This window comes from Opisthocomus hoazin, chromosome 2 (genome assembly GCF_030867145.1).
Source record: "Opisthocomus hoazin isolate bOpiHoa1 chromosome 2, bOpiHoa1.hap1, whole genome shotgun sequence".
NCBI lineage: Eukaryota > Metazoa > Chordata > Aves > Opisthocomiformes > Opisthocomidae > Opisthocomus > Opisthocomus hoazin.
The window spans coordinates 13,851,272-13,869,582 of NC_134415.1; the positions used below are offsets into that span (position 1 = coordinate 13,851,272).

The 18,311-nt window shown below is 45.9% G+C and overlaps 1 protein-coding gene across 3 annotated transcripts; it reads left to right on the top strand.

Moving 5' to 3' along the window:
• The first annotated feature begins 696 nt into the window (after positions 1–696).
• Positions 697–11,091, top strand: SULT6B1 (sulfotransferase family 6B member 1). 3 transcript variants are annotated; one of them, XM_075412682.1, is made up of 9 exons: positions 697–746; positions 2,792–2,834; positions 3,197–3,280; positions 6,745–6,857; positions 7,107–7,196; positions 8,207–8,333; positions 9,000–9,094; positions 9,383–9,539; positions 10,443–11,091. In XM_075412682.1, the coding sequence occupies exons 3-9, from the start codon at positions 3,253–3,255 to the stop codon at positions 10,571–10,573; spliced, it is 741 nt and encodes a 246-aa protein (XP_075268797.1). In that variant the 5' UTR covers positions 697–746; positions 2,792–2,834; positions 3,197–3,252; the 3' UTR covers positions 10,574–11,091. The 3 variants fall into 3 exon arrangements, with proteins under 3 accessions (XP_075268797.1, XP_075268796.1, XP_009932692.1); XM_075412681.1 differs by lacking the exons at positions 697–746; positions 2,792–2,834; positions 3,197–3,280 and adding an exon at positions 775–1,089; XM_009934390.2 differs by lacking the exons at positions 697–746; positions 2,792–2,834 and having other exon boundaries at positions 2,846–3,280.
• The last annotated feature ends 7,220 nt before the right edge of the window (positions 11,092–18,311 follow it).

The following is an 18,311-nucleotide window of genomic DNA, read 5'->3' on the forward strand; positions in this document are numbered from 1 at the left end:
CGAGGCCAAAGTCTGAGAGGCTCGAGGGACTGAAGCGACATCAGGTGAGGAGGGCCTGCTCTCTGCCTGGGAAACCTCACGCCTCGCCTCATGCCTCGGGGAGCCAGGGGATCGCTCCAGGGGCTGAGCGCCGGGTGCCTGCTCCAGGGCCCGCCTCGGCTGCGGACAGCCGCTCCTTCCTAAGCCCCGGTTTGAGCCGCCGCCGTTACTATTAAAACCCCCAAGACTGACTCCGCTTCGGCCCCGGTGGTCCCGTGCTGCCTGTCAGGCGTTTCCCCGCGGTTCTGGTTTCCGAAAGCCGAAGCCCGTCCCTGAGGCGCCGCGTAGCCAGCGACCGCTGCGCACCCGCCCCGCCGCCGGCCGCACGACGGACCCCGAGCCGGGCAACCCCCGCGCCTCAGAGCTGCCCCGTCACGGCGGCACGGGCGGCCGCCCCGCCGCACCTTGGCTGCTGTCCATGGCGCGGTAGAGCAGCAGGGCGCCGAGCAGCCCCGCCGCCTCCAGCAGCAGCAACCCCGCCACGACCCGCCGCGCCATCGCCGGGGCGCGGCGCCCTCCCGTCACCGGTAACGGCTGCACATGCGCAGTGCCCGCGCCGCCTGCGCGCTGCGCGCCTTTCCCCCGCGCAGGAGGGCTGCGCATGCGCCTGGCTGTTTGCGCGTCCTCCCGGTTCCGCAATGGCCGACCGCGGTGGCTGGGGCTCCAGCCGAGGCGGTAACCGGTGGCCCGGCCGCGGGCAGGCGGAGGTGGGGGGGTTTCCCTGCTTCCCGGGGGGACCCACCGCCACTCGCCTCGCTGTTGCGGCCGTGTGCTGTCAGCGGCTGGGGGCCGGGCCAGGCCTGGCTGCCCCGCGTTCAGGCCCCTGAGCGGGTGCCCGCTGTCGGGCGAGGGAGCAGGCCTGCCCCTCCGTCTGCTCCGCTGCTGCTTCGGGCAGCGGAGGAGCTCCTCTGCTCCTCCTGGGAGCCACCACCCGTTGGACTGTGGTACCTGCCTGGGGGAAGCAGTTGGATACATAAGGCTCATGCCCGTGAAAAAAGGACCCTAGTTCTGTCGTGGGGATGTTGAAAAGAAGTTCTGTGCAAGATCTCGGTATTTAATCGTCTTTTTAACATGAACAGACATGTCCGCCTGGACAAGGTCCTCTACAGCCTACTGTAGGTGACCCTGCTTCGGCAGGAGGGTTGGACTAGATGACCCACAGAGGTCCCTTCCAACCCCTACCATTCTGTGATTCTGTGAAAAAGGGCATTAGTGCAGACTAGCTCCCGCAGGGGGTGTTTAGAACCTAAAATGGCAGCATCCCTTCCCTCTTTCTATTGTTCTTTCCGTTTTATGGTTTTGATTTAATTGTTTTCTATTATTCCGTATCTGTTTCTCTTAACTCACAGTATGGAGCTAACTTGATAGTCAGAATAAAACCTCTTTTTTTCTTATTAGGGACTTTTATTTTCTTTGTGAGATTATTTTTTTCCTGTTAATGTTACAGATCTGCCTTGACTTTAGTAAGGCCTTTGACACTCTTTCCCACAGCATTGCCCTGGAGAAACTAGCTGCTCGTGGCTTGGATGGGTGTACACTTCACTGGGTAAAACACTGGCTGGCTGGCTGAGCCCAGAGAGTTGTGGTGAACGGAGTTTAATCCAGTTGGTGGCCAGTCACAACGGTGTTCCCCAGGGCTCAGTTCTGGGGCCAGTCTTGTTTAATGCCTTTATCAATGATCTGGATGAGGGAATTGAGTGCTTCCTCGGTAAGTTTACAGGTGACACCAAATTGGGCCAGAGTATTGATCTGCTCAAGGTTAGGAAGGCTCTGCAGAGGGATCTGGACAGACTGGATCAATGGGCCGAGGCCAGCTGTATGAGGTTCAACAAGGCCGAGTGCTGGGTCCTGCGCTTGGGTCACAACAACCCCATGCAACGCTTGGGGAGGAGTGGCTGGAAAGCTGCCCAGCGGAAAAGGACCTGGGGGTGTTGGTCGACAGCCGGCTGGACATGAGCCAGCAGTGTGCCCAGGTGGCCAAGAAGGCCAAGGGCATCCTGGTTTGGATCAGGAACAGTGTGGCCAGCAGGAGTAGGGAGGTGATTGTGCCCCTGTACTCGGCACTGGTGAGGCCGCACCTCGAATACTGTGTGCAGTTTTGGGCCCCTCACTACAAGAAGGACATTGAGGTGCTGGAGCGTGTCCAGAGCAGGGCAGCGAGGCTGGTGAGGGGTCTAGAGGACAAGTCCTATGAGGAACGGCTGAGGGAGCTGGGGCTGTTTAGTCTGGAGAAGAGGAGGCTGAGGGGGGGAGCTTATGGCTCTCTACAGCTACCTGAAAGGAGGTTGTAGTGAGGCGGGTGTTGGTCTCTTCACCTAAGCATCTGGTGATAGGATGAGAGGCAATGGCCTCAAGTTGCATCAGGGGAGGTTTAGATTGGATATTAGGAAAAATTTCTTTACTGAAAGAGCGGTCGGGCATTGGAACAGGCTGCCCAGGGAAGTGGTGGAGTCACCATCCCTGGAGGTGTTCAGAAACGCGTAGATGTGGCACTTTGTGACATGGTTTAGCAGGCATGGTGGTGTTGTGTTGACGGTTGGACTTGATGATCTTAGAGGTCTTTTCCAACCTTAATAATTCTGTTATTCGCTGTCTGTTTCTTTTAACTCACAGTATGGGGCTGACTTCGTGGTCAGAATAAAACCTCTGGGGATTTTTCTTACTAGGGACTTTCTTTTCTTTGCGAGATTTTTTTTTTCCCTGTTTATATTACATAAGATTAGGTATAATATTTTGCTTCTCATTCTTACAGGGTGGTTTATTTTCCATTTCTATTCTCTCTGATGGCTGAGCTTGTAAGTATTACTTGCTCTCAGCGGGATTTATTACTAAACTAATTTTTTCGCTGTAGATTATAAGTGGACAGATTCAACCAGCTTCCATTTCCAGAAAGGTGGGGTGGGAGGAGAGAAAGAAACGTATCAAATTCAGAGGAGGGCAGAAGTAATGCCAAGAATTTCTACTCCACCACTTAAAAATATCTATTTAAAGGCACTTACTACATTAGACTAACAGTTTCACACCACAAAGGTGATAAACATGGCTGAGGATAGAAAAGCCTTTGTTGATGAGATAAATAAAGCACTGGCAAAGTCTGAAGGGCTTACCTTGAAGGATATGCTGTTCTCTTACTGGGGGACCCGGTATCCTGTCACAGTGTGCAGTGCAGAAACCTTCCAAGCCCTGGAGAACCTGGAAGCCAGAAGAGATGATATGGTGCTGGTGTCCTACCCCAAATGCGGTGAATACATTATAAGTTGCTTGCTGTACTCTACCGTACTGTAACTAATTAGCTGACACAATAAGAAGGAAAACCGACTGATTGTGGTCGTACGTTGTGTGAGAATATCGGGCATTTCTGCTACAACTGGAGGCGGCAGGTTTTTGTCCTGCTTTATCGTAATTAAGCAGTCTGTTGCACTGCTTTTTAATATTGTTTATGTTTCTGAAAGGAAAAGAGATTTTAGTGTTTAAAGATATCTTTGGCTGAAGCAGTGAGAATACATATTTTTTAGTGTATCAGTGGGATAAGACAATTCTGCCAGTATGATAAACTGTATTCTGAAAAGCACGTTAGTAACGTAGTGTAGTGTACAAAGGCAAAAACGTTATGCAGTAGACTCTTTAACGTGTAGAAAGTGACATGGCACAGCATCTTTACTTGCAAAATGATAAGCTGTTAATTGGCATTGTTGAGTATCAGCATTGGTTTTTTTTTTTCTTACTGCAAAATGGTATTGACTAAGACATACTGGAAGTCTAAATCTGCTAGTCAGAGGTTTGCAGAAAGGAGTAAAGGTGCACCAGGAGCAGCGAAAAAAACCCCAAGCAGCCAACTAGTTGATTTTGATCAGTTTTATTAAATGTCAGTTGTGACGTGGTTGCTTACAAAGAAGGGATGGCTTTTGCTAATCTGAGAAATCCTGTCTAAGCATATGTTTCTTTGAGACCCAAGCAGCAGAAACTTGGGGTCGTTGGAGAAAATGTGGGTCCAGGGAAGGATTTCGTTGTACTGGCATGGTAGTGGATGTGGTCGAGTTGGGCTCTAACCAGAGAGTCCTAGGTTAAGGTCTTACTCAGCACGTAGAATTCCCACTCGTTGGCGAGTTCTGATCTGGAAAGAAACTGGTGTATTTTGGGGCTTAAGAAGTATGCCTGTAGTGTTTAGGGTGAATTTATAGCAGCTGTGAGACAGGACACAGAATCAAGAGGAAGAGAGGGCAAATACGAAAGGAGAGAGCTGGCACAAAATGTGAAATCTGCGTCTTTATTTTAAGGAGTCTGTAATTCCATTGGGTTTTGGTCCAGAGTTCTGCTGGACCCTATAAAGACCTAAAGGGTCATTGTCATATCTTGGCGCTGGCTTTGATTTCTTGCAGAGTTTGGAAGAGTTCAGACATGGAGCTGTGATGCTGATTGCCTGTGAGGTTTAGTAACTCAGTTAAACCTCTCCTGCTCAGGGAGAGGGATGAGCAGATAAAGAAAGAGATCTCACACTGTTAATATCGGGCAGTTTGTGGTAGGTCGGTGGGGGAAATTTTACCAAGGACCATTGCCAGTTATCAGTAGGAGAGGGAGTACACAGCTCCCCGTGGTTTGCCAGGGAATGCAGCACTGTTACCTGGCAGGAACTGCTGGGAAGGCGGGTACGGGAGGGTGCACGGAAGAAGTGGGAAGGCAGGAGGGAGAGAAAATGCTGCGTTTGTGCAGTGCAGTGTAGTTACAATCTGCAGGTAAATCTTTTGGAATTTTCTCCCATTTGGGTGTTTGCTCTTATACTTTTGAGTAGTGCCAGATAGATTTCTTGTCCTAATTTCCTGTAGCTTGCAAAGTTGGGGGGGGCGGGGGGAGAAAAAGGCAAGAGAGGAGGATAAAGAATGAAAAGGAAAGATTATCTGCCCCAGTTTGAAACCAGAAATTGCTGGGCTCCCTCTTGCCCCTTGATGCCACAGTTGGACCCACCAAGCCGTAATGTCACCATGCAGTAATGAAAATCTCTGCAGGCCTCTTTCCTTCCTGAACCAAGGGAGAATGGTGTCTGGCTTCCTCTGCCAGCTTCTCAGCTGTTTTCCTTGCAGGGCTCGAACTATTTGGCGTTTGCCAGGTTTAGATGGTCATGGACATGCCTGATGGAGGACTTGCATTGAGGCCTTTCAAAAGCTTAGTCTCTCAGAGCTTTAATATTGTCCTCATTCCTTTTACTTATGAAGCGTTACAAAGGTTAAGTTACAGTAAAGTCTCACTATATAAAAGGTTTCCCCCAACTCAGGTGTGCGTAGCAGCGAGGAAAACTCTGATGCAGAGAATTATTGATGAATTAGGGGTAAAGGATGATGGAGGTGCAGGATGCAGTCCTTCCCAGGGAGGGGTTGCAGAGGTGAGGAGCCAGTAGGGGATTTAGAGACTAGGAATTTTAGGTTTATCAATTGTAGCTTTTTGTTAAAATAAAATTTGTGTTTATGCACATGCAGTTAATACTGGGCAGATGAGGACATGGATTTGCAGATGCTCATGGTTTTGGTGCTGGTCTATATGAAATGGAAGAGTGATATAAATGATACATATCATACAATGTCATATATAAATAGAATATTGAGTGGTATATAAATGTAATACATTTGCTATAAGATATTGTGTGATGTGTACACATTGTATACACATTACTGTATAAGTTATATGCATCAGTTTCTTCCATCCAAGCATCCTGAGGCACTTTATATAACATAGGGTGGAAGTTGTTCTTTTTTGGGAATAACTTTCCACTGAAAGCATGAGGTTAAAGCTGTTTGCATTGTGCGTTCCCCGTTAGTGCCTCTGGCAGCTGCATTCCCTGGGGACTCGCAGCGTGCGGGAGGCAGCAGCAGCTCCGTCTCCGTGGGCCTGGGGGGAAGCTGTCCAAGTGCCTCCCCAGAAGGACGTGGGGAGGGTGCTGCAGGCTAGGGTGAACACGCTGTTCCCTTACTTTGTCCTGCTGGCAACCGGCAGAGCATCAGTGGAGCAAACGTGATTCCTGGAAATGCTGGGGAAGGAGGCACCACCGCTCAGCTCCAGGAGCTGGCCACAGGCTTACGCTGGAGCGGGATGCGGTATTGGGAAAGGCTTTGGCTGCAGGATCCCTTCCAAAGGGTGAGGGGTGCGGAGGGATGCAGGTGGCCAGTGGGCAACAGCTCTTCTAGCGCTTGTTCTGCCATGCACTTTATGGGGGGAGCAACAGGCACAACTAAGGACAAGCACTGGCGGTGACATTGGTTAGATTACTCTGTTTCATCCTTGACCCAGGGCAGCAGAGAGAGGCAGGCGCTTTCCTCAGCAGAATGAGTGAAGCTCCTTGCTCATTCCTTCCTTCTCCTCTCCAGACCCTTCCCAGGTGTTTCTCTGTAAAAGACAGGAAAGCTCCCTTATTGTCTGTCACTGACTTGTTTTATGAGTAGATTAAAAAGATGTTAGTGCATCGCTGAGTCAGTTCTGCCCCCAGTGCTTTCCACATGCCAGTTATAAGTGAGCCAAGAAGGTCACAGTTAAGAAGCTGTTGAGGATCTCATTACCAGAAACATTATTTTGTTTATAATCGTTTGAGAGCTTTACTGTTATTTGTCATTTGATGACTGTCTATTATGCTGAATTAAGCCATGTAATGAGAAGGCTCTGAGATCTTATATAAACCTCTAATATGTTTTATTTTGTTCTCTGGGTTTCTTCATGCAGGTGTGAATTGGCTTATCCAGATTTTAAGTAATTTGATATTTACAACTATCCAGAGTAAACCTTTAAGCACAGAGCTACCATTTATTGAATGTGGAGATCCAGATAAATATCAGGTTAGTGATAAGAAACTACTGAACTAGTTAGAGTCTGTTGTTTTCTCTCTCCTGCACCCCCGCACACATGTTATTAAAATGAAGTCATGCAGCAAGTAAAGATAATTCTCCTGAGAGGGGAAAAAAAGATAATCTTGGATGACTAATGGCTTTTGATTAGGGGCTGTTTCACACAGGAGACTCTCACAGATCATTGCTGTACCTGTGTAATAAACCTGTTCTCACTTACGGTTTTGTTTATTTCTAAAGAGGATGAAGCAGATTCCATCTCTGAGGATTTTGGCAACACATCTGAATTATGATTGCCTCCCCAAGTCTATTTTCAAGAACAAAGCCAAGGTGGGCTTTTTTCTTTTTCCAGGAACAAGCCTCATCTCTCTGACAGTACCAGCATGCAAGAGTAATTCTGGGGCCTCATCCTTTTCTTGTGCCCAAGCAGGTGGCCTTGGGGCAGGAGCTTGGAGACCATGGGGGTCTCATGATGCCTGGGCTGGATTTGCACCCCCTACAATTTCCAGTAGCCTTAGGGGTGCTGTAGTTGACATCATAAACAAGAAGAGATCTAGAGGCTGCCGCAGTGCTCAGAAGTGGCTGGAGTGTCACACTTTCTTCTTTTATGCTCCTCTTTTCTGTGCGTGACTGTGGTGGGAATGGATGTGGCAGCAGTATCTCTGGGAAATCGGCTCTCTCCTTGTGAAGAGTCACGCTGTTAAAACTTTAGTATTTCTGGTACTCAGTCACTGAACAGTGGCAGATACATAGCACTTGAGAGATGTACCACAGATGATGGAAATAATTGGTTAAGGGATGGGCCTTTTTTCCATGTTCCATTGGTATTTTTTCCTGTATGAGATAGGAAAAAATATAATGTGTATAACAAAAAAATGTAATGTGTATAATGTGTTTTCAGAAGTGTTTATGCGTCTCTGAGGAGTACAGTCTTTTAGTATTTCAAGAATATTATTACCATGCTCTGAAAAATGGGAGATGATTGTAACAGCTGTGATTTCCTGAAGGAGAATCGAACAGAGCTTTTCCTGGCAGGGGCTTGGCAAATGGTTCCTTACGATTTCCCAGGTCGTAGGTAGTTATGGGATAGTATTCAATGACAATATTACAGTTTTTCCAGTTGCTTCTTTCTACAATTGCTTCACAACATAAGCGAATCTTTGAACTGGTAACAAGGTCTTTATTATGATCACATTATAAATTTGTTCTCCATGCCTTAACTAATAAATATTTTATATCAGCCGGTATGTTATTGATTGCAGAATGTTTGGTTATACTCTCATTTTGGTTGCCAGGGGAAATAAGTATCTAAAATTGTTGACCTCTTTCTCCCACTCCAGATACTCGTGCTATTTCGAAACGCTAAAGATACAGCTGTTTCGTTTTTCCATTTCCACAACAATGTGCCAAGTGTCCCCAGTTACAGCTCCTGGGATGAGTTCTTCACAGAGTTCATGAATGGGAAAGGTATTGTTATAGTGACTGAATGTAGCTGAAGAAAGAACAGAAAAAAAATATTTAAAAACAACCAAATGGGGCCAGTGGGAAAACAGCTGTCTCATAATTAGTTTACTGATGGCCATACGTCATGATAAAGGAGGCAGCTGAATGCCAGAATGGGGGGAATGTCCAGAAGATGCTTTGCTTCTGGGTATTTTGCTCTTCCCAGCAAGGATGAGGGAGTTGTGTGGCAGCTTGATAATGACATGGGGTCAACATTCTGCCACTTAATAGTGGAGGAAGTGCTACAGATCGCAGATGTTAATGAGATGACAGTTTGTTGTCTTTGCTGTTGCCGAACGTGAGCCCAAACACCTCATTAGCAACCCAAAGCTTAGATTTAGACTGATGTCTGGCTTTGGTTTTTGAGAGATGTTTAAGTGACAATATAGGAACAGAGGGGAAGTGTGCAGTGAAATTCATATTTCTGTGTGGAAACCATTTACCTACAAGAGTCCAGAGGAAGCCTCTGTCGTTCTGTCTTACGGTACGGTACCATGGAGAGGGCAGGCTGTTCTGTTTGTGTGCGTTGGTGCAACTGATAGGCAACAGAAGGCAGTTCTTCCGTTGAAGAGAAAGAAGTGCGCAGTAAGAAAAGGAGGTCACACTGATGCTTCTTTCTGTTCTTTACAGTCAGCTGGGGGTCCTATTTTGATCATGCAGTCGCCTGGAACAAGCACATTGAAGATGAGAATACTATGATCATAATGTGTGAAGACCTGAAAGAGGTAAAGCAGATGCTATATACAGACAGGTGGAACACATCTGAGCCCTGTCCTTGAAATGTGCTGAAATCAACAGAAAAAAGCACAGATTTCTGAAAGAGCAAAATCAAGTTGATTTTAGCGACAAGTGGAGTCTGGCTATACAAAAGCTGAGCTCCAGTGTAATGCAGAAAACACACTGGAGGAAAATATATATTGTTAACAGGTGATGGCAATGCACATCCCAAGCGAGTAACTTCTTTTTTAGAGGAAGCATATTGCAATGTCTCTCTTTCACTGTATTGCTTTCAGAACCTGACTGCCAGTGTGAAGCAGCTAGCTGAATTCTTTGGATTCTCCCCATCGGCAGAGCAGATTCAGTCCATTGCAGCCAGGGCCACTTTCCAGGCAGTGAAGGATAAGGCTCAGGAGTCTCATGGTGTTGTTGGCTCAATTCTTTTCCGCAAAGGTAAATTTGTTTGCTTTTTGCCAGGGCGGTGAATGGTAGCACTGCATCTTGGGCAGACATGAGTTTGGATCAGTAGGTGGTAAATTTTTATGCATAATTTTCAGGTTGGGAGTTGTTTAAGAAGCACTGACTGTGCTTAAGGACGCTGTCGCTTGATTTCATCACAAGGGCCAGGGTACTTCTACCATTCAGTAAAGCCCTGTATAACGTGATTAGCAGAAATGCCTTACGAGTAATATACCCTTCGGCAGTGGTATGCAGTAAGCACCAATTAAAACAAAGGAGAGTTTTATTTTGGCTTCTGTGAGTACTGGAGATAGCATGGCACCCTGTCTACATAGTGCCTCCATAGATTTTTCTTCTTAGGTTTTCTAAATAACCCTTGTGATTGCCTAAGAACCTCAGTCAACACGTGGAATCCAGACACTCCACAGATTAAGCTGTGTCTTTTAGCCATGGATCAAGCTAGAGCTGTAGACTCAGGCAATCTCAGAGTGTGGGCTCTCCAAAATCTAGATTAAAGGTAGATTGCAGCTTAGGGCAGTATCTGGTTGCAGTGCACAAAGCTCTTGGAGTTAAAAGCCACACCTCTGAACTTTCTGGGTTGGTTTCACAGCTGTTGGTCATCTATTATAGTCTTCTGCAGCTGTACGAGATGCATGCCAAAGCTATGAAGGCAGACCAGTAGCCTCCTATGTTCACTTTGTATTCACATTCTATTGAGGACACCAAATATAAGGCAAACATGAGTGTATTCTTGGGTCAGAGTTTCTTTTCTTGGAGAAGAAAAGAAAAAAATGGATTATTCTGAAATATAATAATAAGAGAGACAAGGGAGTTTTTTGTTTTAAATCGTACTCCTTGGTCCTTACAGTCAAGGGTAATATTTTACTTTCATTCCAGGTGTTGTTGGAGACTGGAAAAATCTTTTTACTGAAGCTCAGAACCAGGAAATGGATGCCAAATTCAAAGTGTGCTTAGAAGGAACTAAGCTGGGAGCAAAGTTAAAATATGATGTGTACTGCAAGGCCTGAACCTCCTTTAGAGACAAAAACTCATGTTCAGACTGCTTTTCATTTACTTTTATGAAATAAAAGAGAGACCAGGACAATATCTGATTTAAAGATATTGAAAAGCCACACAATTTGCAAACTTTCTGCTGTCTGAGTTTACACAAGCAATCCTTGCTCGTGCAGTTAGTATCATTGACTTCACTGGATTCTCTCAAATGACCTGTAGTTCTTTGACCTCACTTGGTTTTTAACACTGATTTTTAGCTATGATTTCATATTACCTGATAGAATCCTGTGTGGAATACATATGTAGTAGTTAAACCTACCGAAATCACTGGAAATGTATTCAGTATGTTGGAAGTGATTTTCCAAGAGATTTTTTTTTTTTAAACAATCATGAAGTGTCATTTTTATTCTTAATTTCTAAGTTCATAGTGTTCATATATAATTTTAATTTCTAAGTTCATAGTGTAAAATGAAATTTGAAAAGATCTTGTTGTAGTTCTCTTTTGCTGTGCTGATAAATGTGTGAGAAAAGTAAAGGAACTTGGTGGAAATCTTCTCCCCCTTTTGGCAATAATATTTTTCTTTGCTGTGGTAGTGTGGGATCTCATCTTGAGCAATTGAGGGAATTGCGTTGGACAGAACTTGCTCATGGAGGTTGGAGTCCCCCTCCTGGTGGTAGCTTGTTTTGTTGGTTAACCTCAACACAGGGTTACCCATGGGGGAAACTGGAAACTTACGTTGAGAATGCCAGGTTTTGTCCATGTGATTGTTAGGACTCCTGAGCACCCACCCTGCTCTGGATTCTGAGGAAGCACATGAAGCTCCTGGGTGGGCGGGAAGTCACTTCTTTATGGTGTCAAGGCAGGGGAGTTGGCAACCATCTGGTTGACTCATTTGGAAGAAGGGACCTTTTAGACATGAGAGAAGGAAGCATGCTACTTGCCTAACTCTGGAAATGGAGCCTTTGCCTAGGCTCTCTGGGTTTGCCTGGGTTACTTTATGTGTGAGAGTAGTATATACAATCTCAGAGCCAGGATGTGGATTTTTTCTGGGTATCTGGAAGCTTTGAAGTGTCACTGTCCAGAACAGAGTGAGTCTCCTTTGGTGATACCAGAAGACCAGTGTGCACAAGATAGCTGAACATTGAACAGTCTCATAAAGGGCTGCCATTTCAGGCTGTAGTTTTCCCTTGGGAGGCTGGTTAAACACCAGTCTTGACAGCTGGTTGTTTTCCATGCTGGAGGCATTTCTGTATCTCCAAGGAGAAGGAATACAAAGGAAAAAGTACTCTGAGAAGGAATATGTGGGTAATGGGCACACAGTTGCGAATTTAGCCAGTAGGGGAGGTTACGGTCTTCCTCCTCATAGTTTGTCAGCTTCTGTCTGAGAAATAATTGTCACAAGCGTGGTAAACAACTTGGCAGAAGGAGTGTTTGTTACAGATGTGTTGGGCAAAGAATATACCTTAGCCAGACTGAAAACTCGAGTATTGGGTAAGTACTTGAGGTGTTGGCACAGATGGACTCCGTGAGACCTTCTGCTGCACACTTTGTTAGAAGATGGTAAGCACAAGAAACTCCCAGTCATTCGGTGCTAATGAGAATCCCTTCTAAAAGTCTGCCAGTGACAGAGGAATGATTAAGACAAATTAACTTCAATGCATAGCTAGGAATGTCTTGTCATTTTGTAGTCTGGTCTCCACAAAATCTTGTTTGTCTTTCCTGGCATATTCTCCTTTAATTTTCTTCTCCTGTTCTAGCTGTGTTTGCTGTAGCAATGCAAACTGCATACAGCTCACTGACTGAAAAAAATCCTCCAGCTGTTGGTCCTTGAGGTTGACCAGCTAAGATGCCGGTGTCCCAAAGACCGGCATTCACGCGGTGGGAAGAAAGGATCAATGCAGACGTGAATTTGCTTTCAAAATTAATAGCTGTAATAATGGTCACTTCAAATAAGTAAATCAAACGTGGGGTACCAGTGAGTGTTGAAGAGCAAAACAGAACACACAAAACCAGACCATATTAGAATGAAGTGGGTTAATACCAAACGTGGAAGTTTCAGGTCTCTAGAGCTATCTCAAACAAATCTGAGCTTCCCCATAAGCTTTACACAGGCACTGCAAAAAGCAGCAGTGTTCCTTGGGTGTTCGTCTCAGCTGTACTTGCTGCAGCAGTAGGTCAAGATCATTGCTAAGCAAGTAATAAAAGGAAGTTCAAAAGGCTTTGTTTGAGGATAATGTTGAAACAAGAGCACTGCTTCCTATTAAAGTAGGTTGCCTGAATTGCAGATAGATTGGTAACAGCCAGCCTGGCCACTTAAACCACTGTACTGCTCACTTTAAGATTACAATGAAGTGTTCCAGGTCAGTTCAAGAGGAAAACCCATCTCAAGATGCTAAACAGGCTACTTTTAAATTTTTAAACCTTTTGACCAGCAAGGTTAAGTTGAGGTTGTTTAGCTATCTGAGGGACTATTGTATAGATGACATCCTTAATTTCCTTCAGTCTGATCTGCGCATTTCTTCTCAGCACATGTTCACATACTCAGTAACTGCCAGCTAATGGTGAGTATTAAAGAACCTGGAGTATAAGATTAGTGAGTGTGAGGGGTGACTGATTTTTTTGTGGCTTTCTGTGTGTTGTAGGTTCAGTTCTGTTTAAAATGATGTGGTGGGGTAGCAGGGAAGAAAGCTAGACATAATGTCACCAGAGAAAGAGAGAATTTGTACCTTCCTCAAGCACTGGAGCACATTCAGGATGGAAGAGCACTGTGAAGTGCTTTGAGATGGTGGCATTGATGGTCAAATCCAGTAGACCACAACGATTGCAGCTATCAACAGCAGCTAAACTAGACAAAAGATTCAAACCCAAGAGAAAAATTAAACTCATTGTGGAAAATCACCAGTCATATATTCTTTCAGCCATACATATGATATATATTTTCCATTTCTACATTTTATATGTAATATGTTTCCCTTTTATACTTTTCTTTTGATTACGGTACTGGCAGTAAAACTTTAAATGGTATTTTTGACACACAACATTGAAGGAATATGTGGGATTATTCAGCTTTTAAAGTAGAGGTTTTTTCAGTCCCTGACCACAGTTACGATTTTTTTTTTTTGTATTGGTGACCTGCTTCACATTTACAATTTTCCAGCAGTTGCAGGTATTTATGGTGTCTGCATTTATGGTAACTGGTAAATGCTGCTCTATTAGTACTTTTGTCACCTCCATTTCCCTTATGAGCTGTTCAGTAACAATCATAAGGCAGGAAAGTATATTAAAATGATACTGAAAAAGAGAAATCAGAGGTCTTCTCGAAAAGAGAAGCATAAATGTATCTGTTGTATGCAAGAGATGGCTCCCTTGTGTGTGTTCAAGGTGTCAATAACGCAACCTAAAAGGAAAAGAATTCTGGTACTAAATTATAATAAAAGTAAAATGGGATCAAAGCAGACATAACTGAGCTCAATTTTCTCATTTAGAAAATGCAAGCATTTCAAATTGCAGCATTATGCAGTACATTAATTGGAAAGATAATTAATGTTGAATTACAACAGAAGTGCTGTAGAAGTACAGAGCGCATGTGACATCCACAGGAACATCAAAGAATTTTTTTCTGAGGGTAGGCTGTCTGTTAGAAAAGATGCCAAATGGATTTATAATGAAGGAGGCCATGAAATACAGTCATCACCATCTTGTTATGACAGCAGATGCCTGGACTTGTGTTCTAATGTTTTTTTTTGTAAAAGTCCTAACACTTTGATCTGAATTTTGGCTGAACAATCACCTTTGGTGGGGATTAGCACCTTCTGTTTTACCCTTAATGCACTGTGGAGCTTGGCAGTGTACACTGGAAGTGTTGAAATGAGACTGCTCAGTGATTGTGACGGACGTTAATATTGTCACGATTAACGCAAAGGAGAGAAATGGAGAACAACGTTATGAATGAGAGCGTAGTGTATCAGTGCGGTGTCTGAGTACATTGCTAGAGCACTCTGGTAAAATGTTATTTACGTTCAGACATTTATGGTCATGGATACAATTGTCCTGCATTGCTATTGCACTTTGTAATACTTGTAGATTGGATAATATGAAGTATTAGCTGATAAAATACTCAGTTTGCATCTGAATGGAAAGTTTTTGGTATGGTCATTTGGCTTCTGCACAAACTTTAGAGGCTTGAGGAAGACAGAAAATGAGTCTCTGACTTTACTCAAAACATGAGGCAGTCTGCAGCAGTCGGGAAATGAAAGGAGGCTGGGAAACTGGTGTCTTGGGAGGCTTCTGTACTTGTGAATAATATAAGTGTACTGACATATGCTTGTGGGCTCTGCAGCGAGTTCCCTGCTGTTTTGCATTTTAGAAGCCAGTGAAGCTGTTTTCATTGCTAAAACACTCATTAGCGTTCCCTCAGCAGGTAAATAAGTCACAGTTTCATTATTGTGTATTTCTGATATATCCATAGGCAATGTGTTTATATTCAGAGGAAAAAATGAAATACAAGATAATCTTAGGCATTAGCCACATGTTCCCAAAAATGTAAAAAAACCTCCCAATAATGAACCAAAAATGGATGCTTGTATTCTTCCCTCTTCTTCATTTCTTTTCTGCAGGCACAGAGAGCGATCAGAATAACTTCTGCAGATGACGGGGCCAGTCTCTTTTGTTCTTTGGGCAAGTATTTATGCCGACTACAATTTCCTTTTTCTTTCCGGTCTCCCAGCACAATCCACCCTGTTTTTTCCTGATGGCATGGGATCTTTTTTTTCTGACAGTTACTTATTCAGAAAACTGTTTCTTTTTCTTCTTTTTGTTTATTTCTCGTAGTTTTTTTTTCCCTTGGCAAGCCACTGTGTTTGTCCTCTCTTGAACGTGTAAGCTTCTGGACCCCCACCTTTCTTGCTGGCGTGGTATGGGAGAGGCCCAAGTATCCATTTGTGCATCACCACAGAAATTTACCGTAACGTTGTGGAGCTGAGGGAATATACAAATGGAAGCTTTATGCACCGAGGCCGTAATGTGGTGAGGCCTCACGCCAGCGGGCGAGGGGGGCCAGTCTGCCCGTGCCGGGGGCAGGTGGGGCAGGGGCTGGCGGAGGCTGGTGCAGCCATGATGCCATCGCATAGTCTGAGGTTAAACAGGGCGGCCCTGCCTCAGGAGGACGGGCCGTTGGTGGGAGCAGGATGAGGAGCGGCGGTGGTGCCCAGGCTTCCCCGTGCCTCAGTCCCTCCAAAATGGGGTGGGGATGCCTGGCAGCATCAGGCCCGATGTGAGTCCCGGGCCCTCACCGCGCTGAGGGCAAGGAGCGGAGGGAAAACCCCTCCCGTCTCACCTCAGCAGCGGCGGGAATGAGGGTTCTTCCATGGCTGCCTCAGCCTGCAGGCCTGGGGCTCTCCTGCCGCGGGAGTTGTCTCTCTCGGACTGTCCAACGCCACATGGCCTGCTTTTAAAGGTGAGAGGAGTTCTCCCATGTCTCAAAAACACCGTTCAGCTCTCAGACCACCCTAGGGCAAATACATGGGGGAGTTGGTTCACAGAATAGCAGGATGTTCCGGGTTGGAAGGGACCTCTGTGGGTCATCTAGTCCAACCCCCCTGCTGAAGCAGGGTCACCCAGAGCAGGCTGCACAGGACCTTGTCCAGGCAGGTCTTGAGTATCTCCAGAGAAGGAGACTCCACAACCTCCCTGGGCAGCCTGTTCCAGTGCTCTGTCACCCTCAGAGGGAAGAAGTTCTTCCTCATGTTCAGATGGAACTTCCTGTTCTTCAGTTTGTGCCCGTTGCCCCTTGTCCTGCTGCTGGGCACCACTGAAAAGAGTCTGGTTCCCCTCCTGGTGACCTATGTCTGTCCTACAGACCTTGTGTGCTGGCCTGCCTGGTGTGAGTGGGCGCAGGGCGGTGGTAAATGCGATCCCCCGTGCTTTCTGAAGGACTTTCTGGCAGTAAAGCCCGGCTGTGGTCTAACCAGAGAGAAAAATCACGGCATGGGAGGATGTGGGGCATGGGGGCACGCAGCAAGTGAGCGTGGGCAGGAGAGCAGCCCTGAAGGCTGTATGTGTTTGATGGGTGTGTGCACCAGGCGGCCAGAGATTATAATTTGGAGCAAAAAGCCTTGCGAAGGCTGCCTCTACGGTGATGCTGGTGGGAAATGTGTGTGCGCTGCAGACCCTCAGCAGAGCAACAAATGTGTCCGAGTGCCGGGGCTTGCTAGGGCCTCCTACTGTGGTACCGTGAGCACAGTGTTCTTGGCGGAGGAGTAAACCGGACAATAAACTATCAAATGGGAATGTCTCTGTGGCACTTAATTGCTTTTGCAGGCCTTTTTATGGCTCTCCAGCCCCTGTGCCCTGACTGTTGCCGTTTTAAATAAGCCATCTGAAGCACAAGAGACAGGGTGTGTGTTTTACGCACGGGTGGTTGCAGAGTTCCTGTGCAGTGCAGGACGGGCCCTCTAGGGCTCTCTCGTGTAGCATTTTTCACTGCCAGTGTTTTGAATGGCTTACAATATAGGGCCGTACAAGTGCTTTGTCTGCAAATGAATTGTGTGCTGAAAGCCCAAGGGCACCGAAAGAGACAATAAACGCATTGATATAGAAGGACAACTATGTAAGGCTGTAGAATAAGTATCATTATTAACTGCTGCAAATACAAAGCTGTTTGCTGGCATGAGAGACCCTTCAGAATAACAATAACAGAAGCAGCTCGAGTTTGCTTCAGAAGGAAAACTGCTTGAAGTCCAGAATTAAGTCAAAATCACTGAGGGTAAAAGGAAGAGACGAGACAGTATTAGCTTGGGTACAGGCATGCTGCAGCCTTTCGGTGGCACAGCAGTGGAGGTGGACGCAGATGCACCAAGGAAAGCGTATCAAAAGAGTCTATATGGCAAATCACATTCAGTGAGTAAGGAGTGGTTCTGCTGGAAAATGAGGGAAATCAAACCAAATGCAGCATCTCGTGGCAAAAGAATGAAAGTAAGTATGGAAAAAAATTGAAACTAAAGAAACCGAAAGTTAGGCTGAGATCCCTTTGGGCAAATTGAGCTCCTTTTGACTACCGGCCCGTGGATTACATGTATGCTTATTTACATCAATGTACACGAAGTGCTGTTTTACGATAAGGAGGCTTCCAGGACTGAATTCTGCTCGCTGCCTCCATAACCTCCCTATGGCAGCACGTCTCCCTGTGGTGGGTCCTGCTGCACCCCTGGGGCTGTCGTGCTGTTCCCTGTGGCAGCGCCAGGCAGTTTCCCAGGCATGGGAGCTACTGAGATGCCTAAAGAGAGGAAAGGAGCTTGAAAAGAAATGCACTGAATGTATTTTCTGTGGTTTCCACGTAGATGTGAGCGAGCTCCGAGCTGGTCAGGCAGGAGTCAACCACTGCTGTGGTTACTGCAGTACTGGGGACTGACTTTGCTGGCTAATGCTGGGCGCACTGCTAATTGCGCACTGTGCCTCCGAAAGGTGGTGTAGACATAAACACAAAAGGGGCCTAAGAAGCATTTACATAGATAAAATGGGATGATTTACTTAAAATACAACCACAAATCATCTGCCAGAGGGGCCGTTTTGAAGGAAAAGCATGCGCTAACTGCTGGAGGCTAAAGGGAGAGGTGGAGGCTAAAGGGAGAGGTAGATGCTGAAGCTCGAGAAGTGCCTTGAGGCTCTGCATTCCAGCTGCCGTCTCTGCCTGCCGCTGGGGAGGGGGAAGGTGGGTTTTCACATCACTACATTTTGCAGTCTGATCCAGCAGT

What these genes read in the sequence shown, in the direction of transcription:
- SULT6B1 (XM_009934390.2), top strand. Translation starts at nt 3,079, where the DNA reads ATGGCTGAGGATAGAAAAGCCTTTGTTGATGAGATAAATAAAGCACTG. An exon ending in AGAGTTCATGAATGGGAAAG is followed by an intron (nt 8,334 to 8,999) that starts GTATTGTTATAG and finishes TGTTCTTTACAG; the next exon opens with TCAGCTGGGGGTCCTATTTT. An exon ending in TGTGTGAAGACCTGAAAGAG is followed by an intron (nt 9,095 to 9,382) that starts GTAAAGCAGATG and finishes TATTGCTTTCAG; the next exon opens with AACCTGACTGCCAGTGTGAA.